Source organism: Camellia sinensis, chromosome 13 (assembly GCF_055761805.1).
Source record: "Camellia sinensis isolate YWXY chromosome 13, ASM5576180v1, whole genome shotgun sequence".
NCBI classification, from domain to species: domain Eukaryota; kingdom Viridiplantae; phylum Streptophyta; class Magnoliopsida; order Ericales; family Theaceae; genus Camellia; species Camellia sinensis.
Genome location: NC_138973.1, coordinates 108,756,106 through 108,766,301, shown reverse-complemented (window position 1 = coordinate 108,766,301; position 10,196 = coordinate 108,756,106). Strand labels below are relative to the sequence as shown.

General features: G+C 42.2%; 1 protein-coding gene across 1 annotated transcript; it reads right to left on the bottom strand.

The window, feature by feature from the left end:
* Positions 1 to 8,483: 8,483 nt before the first annotated feature.
* Positions 8,484 to 9,069, bottom strand: LOC145805616 (uncharacterized). The gene is made up of 2 exons (XM_082900781.1): positions 8,629 to 9,069; positions 8,484 to 8,528 (listed from the first exon to the last, which is right to left on the bottom strand). The coding sequence occupies exons 1-2, from the start codon at positions 9,067 to 9,069 to the stop codon at positions 8,484 to 8,486; spliced, it is 486 nt and encodes a 161-aa protein (XP_082756907.1).
* Positions 9,070 to 10,196: the final 1,127 nt, after the last annotated feature.

Below are 10,196 nucleotides of genomic sequence, written 5' to 3'. Positions count from 1 at the left end.
TATGTGCTCTTATTCCGGTTATTAGCCTAGATTTACTACGTGATGCACACATCATACAAATATAGACCGGATCGCCTGAATTGGAACAAAACATTTCATGTTTGTTTTTTAAAGCGGTTTGCTACTCGCAAGTAGGCTTAAAATGCAGATTTTGCCACCCTCGGGTGGGCTTAGAAAACATGGTTTTGCCACTATCTAGTGGGCTTAAAACTCGCAATCAATGAATTGTTCCAATGCAAGTAATCCAACCTTCACCCACTGGCATTCAGGCAGTTATATCACATAAGCAGTTAGCCTCATGGTAAGCATGCTATCATGACAGTCACTCACACACATGCAAGGATGCTAAAGCATAAATACTTATCGAGTACTCCGAGCCAAAGAAAGAAGCTAATTAGAAATCATACATGAATCCTAACTATGCTAAAATGCCTAATGCAACACATGCAAAAATGCAACTAAGATAGGCTCGGCTATTCTAAGATGGTGTAGACACCCCATTTTTGACCGTCCTCAAGACTTGGACGTCATCGTTTGAACACTCGGTGATCATCCTTGTTCGTGTTCGTCTTGAGTTCCCAGAGGTCTCGGCTACGCGCCCTGCCTCGGGATCTCTCGACTCGACTGTTTTGTGTCTGGTTTTGCACCAATCACTTGTTGTTTTGCTTCTGAGGGTGGGAAGTAGCTTGTAGGCCATCCCCACACCTCACCGGCCATGGCTTGAGGTCACCGGCCTTGTTTCCTTGCCACCGGCCATTGGTGATGGCCGGTCGGCACTATTGATGGTCGGTCGGCATTGTGTTTGGTCGGCCGGCCACTGTTTTTGATCAATCGGCCACTTTTCCTGGCCGAGACCTTTTCTTGAGGGAGCTTGACCCTTTCGAACCTTTTTTTTAACTTCTTGAGGAAGCTTGACCCTTTTTAGCTTCTCTAAGAAGCTTGACCTTTTTTTAGCTTCTCCAAGAAGCTTGACCCTTTTTAGCTTCTCCAAGAAGCTTGACCATTTTTTTAGCTTCTCCAAGAAGCTTGAACCTCTTGACCCCTTTGCCTAGCTTCTCCAAGAAGCTTGGCCCTTTTGATCCAAGCTTCTAAGAGAAGCTTGGCCTTTTTGCTCAAAGCTTCCAAGAGAAGCTTTGCCCCCTTAGTTTCTCTATATAAAGAGGGCCTCTCCTCCCCTTTAGAGAGTTAGAAAAATAAGATATATATGATATATATATCACTCCCTCTCTATATCTCCCTCTCTCTCTACATTTGTGTGGGTTAGAAGATCCAAAAGGGTCTTATTCTTGGCCTATTGCACACCACTTCATAGCCACACACTTCCATCATCACTTGGAGGTTCTTGGAGCTTGTTTTCAGAGGTTGAGGATTGGTTTTTGAGACCTAAAGGCTGCTGGTTCTTGCTGGTCTTCAAAGGTAACTTCTTACCCTCTTTATTCTCCGTTTTTGCACACCCTTTTAGGCTGTCTTTCTTGCGGATTTGGGATTTGTGTATAACATAAAAAAGTTCTGTTTTTTTGTGTTTAAGATACTTCATTAAGACCACTTTTGTGTTTGGGGTCGTTTACCCCCTCTTAGGCCTTGTTTGGCCCCCTTTTTTGTGTGATTTTGGTGAGCTCCGGGACCACCTTGTTTGGGCCTCCTCAGGATTTCAGTAGTGAGGATGGTGGTTTGAGGTCCTAAGAAGGAGAGGGGTGACCCTCTCCCTTGTTGCCTTGTTTGTTGCCCTTTTTGGCCTTCCAAAGGGGCTCCTATTTGCATGCTTCCAAGCCTTGTTTCAATCATTTTTCAGTGGGTTTTAGGACCCCCATAAGCCATTTCTAGAGTTGGTTTGGTCTTGTTGAATGTCCTTATTGCATGTGTAGAGTAACCCTCTTGTTGGCCTTTCAAAGGAACACCCCATCCTAGCATGTGTGGACCTTGTTTCCATGGGTTTTTGGGGCTTATTTGACATACCATGTTACTGTTTTTACTTGGTTTAGACACACAATGCTTGTTATGCATACTTGTCTTGTAATGCCATGAATTGCCTTAACATGTGCTTAGCATTTAGACCACTATGCTTACTTGTTTTAGCTTAGCTTTGTGAAGCTTTTGTGCATGTTTTAGTGTGCTTGAGGTTTGTTTTTGGTCATTCGGGTCATCCATGCTTTGCTTTGTATAGCTACCATGTAATCCCCCTTGGCTTGCCTTGTGTTTTAGACCATTGTTGCATACTTAGCTTGTCTTGTTTACTTGGTTTTGCACCTTCTATAATATGATTTCAGAGCTTTCTATGCATGCCATGTATCCATGTTTATCCTCTTTTAAGTGTGCTTAAAAGTTGCTCTTTGGTGCCTAAGTGTTGGACTTTATGTGCATGCATGCTTGTATGTATTTTGGCCCTCATTTCCATGGCATTTGGCCACTGATTTGGGCCTATTTGAGAGCTGCCCATTTTGGTTTAAGACCATTCCTACATGTCGTTGCATGCTTATCCATCTTGCATGCTTGTTAGTTTGCATAACTTGCATGCTTGCATGTTTACATTGCTTGTTCACATTCTCATATTGCATGCTTAGCTTCCATGCCTAGGTTGCATAACATTAAGCATGCATCTCTTGCCTCTTGAATTGATTATGATGGAGGTTAGGGCCTATTGTTTGTTTTGTGCATTTCATTCCATATTGAAATTGCACACTTTGGTTCTTTGGGCCATCACGCATTGAAATACGCGATTGGTGGTCCGAGAATCAAATACCATGCTCCTTTGAGCCATAAACATGATAAGGAGTGTGGTTGGTGCAAACATTGCCTGAAATGCATTGCCATGCCATGTTTTGCCCTCTGCTGCTGTCAAAACAGATTCTGCAGGAAGATTTGGCCGACCGGCCATATGCAGTGCCGACCGGCCATCCATCCGTGGCCGATATCTCAATCAGAGGCCGGTGGTCATTCTCCATGGCCGGTGGCAAATCCCCTTAGCCAGTGATGTTCCGAAGCATTCAGAGAAGCAACCCTGGGACTTGTGCAGTCTTCAGAGGAGAATAACAGTCAAAGTGGAGGCAACTTGTGCATGGCTGTGACTTTCTAAGCGGAACCGCGCATACATTGCATGGGGCCCTCTTCCCAAGGTTGTTTACTGTTTTCCTAGATTAGTTAATTTGCTTAACTAGTTAACGGACTGTAATAATTAGTTAGCTCGCAGTTAATTAATTGTATTATTCTTTTGGTCCCTCCGAGCGAGGGCGAATTTGTAATAAGTGTGGGTGCGTGTGTGCATGTCTTCCAATCCCCACTTCTTTCTCCCTTTTACTTATCCGCTTATGATGGTAGACTAGGGCACATTTAAATTAGCATACCTTATGCTATGCATGCGTGCATTCATATATTTGTCTTGCATGTATCGGGCTCGGCGCATCATACTTAGCTGCATTGTACTTCAATTCCAAGTTGAATACGTGTTAGTTGTATCATTATCATATGCCATCTTAGAATAGCCGAGCCTGTCTAGATTGCATCTTTGCATGTGTTGCACTAGCCATTTTCAACATGAACTAGGATCATGCATGTGATTACCAACTAGTTTCTGTTTTGGCTTGGAGTATTCTGTAAGTTCTATGCTTTAGCATCCTTACATGCGTGTGAGTGTTGCCATGACAGCATGATTACCATGAGGCTAGCTGCTTATGTGATATAACTGCTTGAATTCCTGTGGATGGAGGTTGAATTACCTAAATTGGAATAATGCATTAAAACTGTGAGTTTTAAGCCCACTAGATAGTGGCAAAAACCATCTTTTCTAAAGCCCACTTGAGGGTGGCAAAACCTACATTTCAGCCTACTTGCGAGTAGCAAACCATTTTCAAAAACAAACATACAATGTTTTGTTCCAATTTAGGCGATTTGGTCTATACTTGTTTGATGTGCGCATAACATAGTAATTCTAGGCTAATAACCGGAATAAGAACACATAACATTTTCAAAAACGAATATCACGGTTAGTAGAGGCCGATCTTCGGATCGGGCGAGAGGGGGTGCTCATAGCTGACCTTCCCCAATCGTACCCAAGCTCCTGAGCCGAGGCAACTTTGGTGATGATGGACACGTGGCCTTTGGCACCAAGTCAGGGTTTCCTAAATTCCCCCATAAAAAATATTTAGGTGGCGACTTTGTATCTGGCAAAGCAGTCCATGTTTGACACTTCTTTTCAAAAATCTGTTTCTCAAAACGATTTGCCGGATTTGGACTCTTTGTTTCAGATTAAGAACCGTGACACAAATTGAGTCTGAACTGTAGCACGAAGGCCCACGGGCGCGTCTACAGATGGCGTATGAAATGCAACAATTGATACACGTATTCAACTTGGAATTGAAATACGATGCAGTTAGTATGATGCGCTGAGCCCGGTGCATGCAAAACAGATGAATGAATGCAAACATGTTATCATAAGTATGCTAATTGAAACATGCCCTAAACTAACCATCATAAGCTGGTAAATAAAAGGGAGAAAGGCGTGGGGTTGGAAGACATACATCACACACACGCACACTTATTACAGCAATTGGCCCTCTCTCGGAGGGTCCGAATAAATAATACAGTCCGAATAAATAATTAACTACTCTAGCTAATTAAATATTACAAAACCCTAATTAATTAACAAATTAACTAGGAAAGCGAATAAACTAGCATGCAAGCTATAAAATGGACTGCCTCAGCTCTTGTTCCGAATGATGAAAGATGCATGTATGCTCGCGTCGCCTCGTCGGGAAATTCCTCGCGATGCCCCGATTCGCCTCTGTTTGCAATTGATTCTGGAATGCTGTACAAAGCTCCAGAAGGTTGTTGACCAGTTTTTGCTGTTGGTTTCCGGTTTGCTGCAACAGAGAGCAAGAAAGGGGCATGGCAAAGTATTTCCACATATGTATGCACGACCACTCTCTCCGTCATTACACAAGCTCTAGAGAGTGTGGACCTTGATCCTCGTGCCACCTATCACGCATTTCGATGCATGATGGCTGAGGAATCGAATTGCACGACTCGATGTAAACGAATGCACATATAAAAACAACAAGGCCTAGACTCCATCATAGGTAATCCTGAGTGTCAGCGACTAAGAATCGAGACACGTTTCGTCACTTGGAGTACGATACATTCCTCGTTTCCCGTGTTTGGAATAAACCCTACTCCAAACACAATGCAACACATATGGCATGCATGAATACAACTCTAACATGCAACCTAAATGCAATGCCACTAAATGATGCAAACATGCAAGTAATGATATGCAAACATGCTACTAGCATACACAATGCTATGAAATGATCAAAGGCATACTCAATGCACATGAGGACTATATCACATACGCAATGCACACATATGAAGATGGACATACACAAAGGCATAATCAAGGCATACACAATGCGACGATCAAGCATAGGACAATATGGACATGGCATACACAATGCAAGATGGACTTAAACTAAAATGAATGGGCCTCAACCACACCAAAATCAGTGGCCAAATGACGAAAATGAGACAACCGAAATACATGCAAACATGTACGGATGCAAAGGACCGATCCTAAGGCACAACATGCAACTCTAACAAAGCATGGCAAAGGATGAAATATGGCATAGAATGGCACATGATCCAGCTCTGAAATATGATACACAATGGTCCCGAATCATGCAAACACTTCACACGATGCATGTTAAATGGCCCGAATACCGAAACTAGTGAAGTGCGTTACACTAGAGGTACACAAAGCAATGCACAAATGGAAAAACCAACCCCAAACAGACCCTAGGCAGGTCCAAGATGGTGAGAAATTGGTCTAAAATGATGGCTCGGAATGCATTCAAATGAAGCCCATGCAATGGTCAGTAAATGAGGCATACAAGCCCAACTCTCTAATGCACTTAAAGAGTGGGAATCATGGGAATATGGCATGCATATAAGCTCTGAAATATGATGTGCAATGGCCCCAAAACATGAAAACACCTCAGTATATGCATGCGATGGACCTCAAAACTCAAAGTTAAGCATGGATATTGAACTAAAGGCATGCAAAACAAACATCATTCAACCATGAGACCCAAAAACAGAGCTAAGGCAGTCCAAAACATGCACAAAATCAATTTAAGGCAAGGCCAAAATATGCTAGGAAAGGCGGCCAAAACATCATGCAAAACAAGCTAGTGAACCATGACTTACACTACAACTATATGAAGCATGCGAAGGACTACCAAACCAGCCAAAAACATAAACATGACATGCCAAAATATGACCAAAAAATCACTGGAACTCAGTCAACACATGCTAGAATGAGGTGCTCCTTTGAAAGGCTATGCAAGGGGTTACTCTACACATGCAAGATAGACACTTAACATGGCAAAACCACCTTTGGACAGAGGTTATGAGGGCCCTAAAACTCATCAAAAAGGGCCTGAAAGGGGGCTAGGAAGCATGCAAGTGAAGGCTCCTTTGAAGGGCTATGAAGAGGGTTACTCTACACATGCAAGATGGACACTTAACATGGAAAAACCACCTCTGGAAAGAGGTCATGAAGGTCATAAAACTCACAAACAATGGCCTGAAACATGCTCAAGAAGTGTGCAAATATGGGCTCCTTTGTAAGGCCAATAATGCTAGAAAACAAGACAAGGGGCGAGAGGGTCACCCCTCTCTGATTTTGATGCTCAAAAACACATAATAACCACTGAAAATCCATTGGATTTCAGTGGTCAAAAGGGCCAACAAAGCTCAACACAAAGGCCCTAATGCATGGCTCAAAATAAGGTGAAAACAAGCATGCAAGGGGGCAGATGACCCCCAACAGAAAATTGACCTGAAACAAACTTCAAGCGGAGCTCAAAATAAGACTTTTTTCAGTTTATGACAAAGCCCAAATATGCTTGCAAACTAGGCAAATATATGAAGCAAAACAATGCTCAAAAGGGAGAAAATGAGAGTTACCCTTGTAGTCAAAAGAGCCAGCAGCTTCTAGACCAAAATAGTAAGCCTTCAACCTCTGAAAACCAGCTCCAAGGTGCTTAGAGTGATGGTGGAGGTGTTAGGATAGGAGGTGTAGTGCAATGGTGCAAGAACAATGGAGCTTGGATGCAGAGAGATAGAGAGAGGTGTATGTATATGCCTTAGCCAAAATTTTTCAACCCTTGCAAGTGGAGAGGAGGGTCTCTCTTATAGAAGAAGAGGTCCAAGGCTTCTCTTAGAAGCTTGGAGCAAAGGGGCCAAGCTTCTTTTAGAAGCTAAAGCAAAATGGGTCAAGTTTCTTGAGGAAGCTAGAGCAAAGGGGTCAAGCTTCCTCAAGAAGCTAAGAAAGGTTCGAGCTTCTCTTAGAAGCTTGGAGCAAAGGGTCAAGCTTCTTGGAGAAGCTAAAAAGGGTCAAGCTTCTTGGAAAAGCTACAAAGGGTCAAAAGGTTCAAGCTTCTTGGAGAAGCTAAAAAAAGGGTCAAGCTTCTTTAAGAAGCCAAAAAAGGGGTCAAGCTTCTTAGAGAAGCTAAAAAGGGTCAAGCTTCTTGGGGAAGCTAAAAAAAGGGTCAAGCTTCTTGGAGAAGCTAAAAAGGGTCAAAAGGTTCAAGCTTCTTGGAGAAGCTAAAAAAAGGTCAAGCTTCTTGGAGAAGCTAAAAAGGGTCAAAAGGTTCAAGCTTCCTCGAGAAGCTAAAAAAGGTTCAAAAGGTTCAAGCTTCCTCAAGAAGCTAAAAAAGGGTTCAAAAGGTCAAGCTTCCTCAAGAAGCTAAAAAAAAGGGTTCAAAAGGTTCGAGCTAAAATAGACTCGGGAAGATGGGCACCGACAATGCATAGCCGAGCGCGCGCCCCGAAAACAGGCTATTAAGCACCGAGAGCGGCGTATGACCACAAAGGTGGTCTCCTAGGCCACAATGTCCCTCTAGACAGAGGAAACAAGGTGTGTGCCAAAAGCCGGAGCAAACGGAGAAAGTTAAGCGGTCCCGAACCGAGGCGCACGGCCGACGGCTCCGAAAAATCAGAAACTGATCTCCAAACGGGGACAGTGGTCTACGACCACAAAAAGTAGCCTACGGCCACTAAGAGATAGTCTACGAGACCTCTCCCTCCCTTCGGGAAGAGAAAACAGAACCTGGTTCGCAAACCGAGGCAAAACACAAAAGGGTCCCGAGGTCCGGGGGTAAGGCTCCCAGCCGAAACTTCGAAACCTCAGAACAAGCACAACATGCGCAATCACCGAGCTCTCAATCAATGACGTCTGAGTCTTAAGGTCGGTCAAAAATGGGGTGTCTACAGATAGCCTGAACAATCTAGGAAACTCCTCTTTAAAACAGACATCACCACACTATTTATCATGCGAAAACTTCACTTTAATCCCATTACCCACTGAAATCTTGAAGTTACTTACATAGAAATGGAACAAATTGGCTCTATGCTCTGCTACAACTAAGATGTCACTCCACAGTTTTGAAATCCTATTACCTTGATTCAGAAAAGGAAACCATTCTCCCCCTTCAAGGTTGTTCTTGTTGCAGATCACCTCTTCCATAAAGCATCCCCTTCATTTGCAAATCTCCATGACTACTTAAACAAAAGGCAATCATGTACATCCGTTATTCTTCTAATTCCCAACCCTCCTTGCATTTTGCTCATAGTTACCTCTTTCCATTTCACCATGTGTAATTTCTTCTTCAAGTCTGTGCCTCGCCATAAAAATGCAGTTCGAATGCTGTCAATTTCCTTAGCAATTCCTTCTGGCATCTTAAAAAGTGATAGGTAATACACTGGCAAATTAGATAATACTGCCTTGATCAAAATCAACCTACTAGCAAAGGACAAAAATCGTCTTTTCCATCCAGCAGGCCTAATCTTCAATTTATCAACAACTGGTTTCCAGATTTTCTTTCTACTTGGACTCACTTCCAAAGGCAATCCAAGATATTTCATTGGAAACCCTTGAGTTTTGTAATTCAGCAATGTTGCAAAATCCTTAAGCAAGGCATTAGATATTCCAACCCCACAAACCACACTTTTATGATAATTAATCTTGAGCCCTGATAAAATCTCAAACCACCTAAGAGTCCTTTTGAAATTTATCATTTCCTGCCAATTAGCCTCATATAATAGTAATGAATTATCAGCAAATTGTAGATGAGACACTACAATTCTATTAGCACCGATTTCCACTCCTTTTATGGTTAGCACCAATTTTCACTCCTATTATGATTCCCATTTCCCTTGCTATCCTCAGTTAAACACTCAACCCTTTAGCAGCCAAGTTAAATAAGAATGGTGATGAAGGATCCCCTTGTCTAAGTCCTTTTTGAGGGGAAAATTCTTTAGTTGGCGAGCCATTCACTAGAACTGAGACTCTAGCTGATGATATACACTCCTTCATCCATGAAATCCACCTTGATCCAAATACAAAGTTTGAGAGCATTGAAAAAAGAAATTCCCAGTTAATGGAAACATAAGCATTTTCAAAATCAAGCTTAAATAGCAACCTTTTCTTCTTAGCTTTCTTCCATCCATCTACTATTTCATTTGCTATCAACACCCCATCCAAGATGTTTCTCTCCCCCAGAAATGCAGATTGTGTTTCACTAATTACCTCAGGTAGCACTGACTTAAGCTTACTTGCAAGAACCTTAGATAGGAAATTATACATAGACCCTATCAAACTTATTGGCCTGTACGCATTTAAACTCATTGCATTGTCCTTCTTTGGAATAATAGTAATAAATGAGCAATTCAAACCATAAGGCAACCTTCCTCTATTGTAGAACTCTTTCATAGACATGGTCACTTCTTCTTTGAACACCTTCCAATTCTTTTGAAAACACAACAGGTTGAAACCATTTGGACCAGGTGCTTTATTTCCATTATAGTCTCTCGCTGCTACCCATATCTCTTCCTCAGAAAAATCTGCTTCTAGCTTTTCAAAACTCTGACTTTGCCTTACATTCTTGAAATCACCTACTAACATAGGCCTGCTACTTCAATCTTCTGTAAAATGCTTTTTGAAATAAGCCCACACCTCATGCTTAACTTGATCAAGCTCATCAACCACATCCCTCACTACTGTAATGGAATTCATTGCATTTCTATTGAATTTGTAGCTAGCTGTGATATGGAAAAATCTAGTATTCCTATCCCTTTTTAGGTTCCAGTCCAATCTTGATTTTTGAAGCCATGCCCATTCAATCATACGACTAAGAGTCCATACC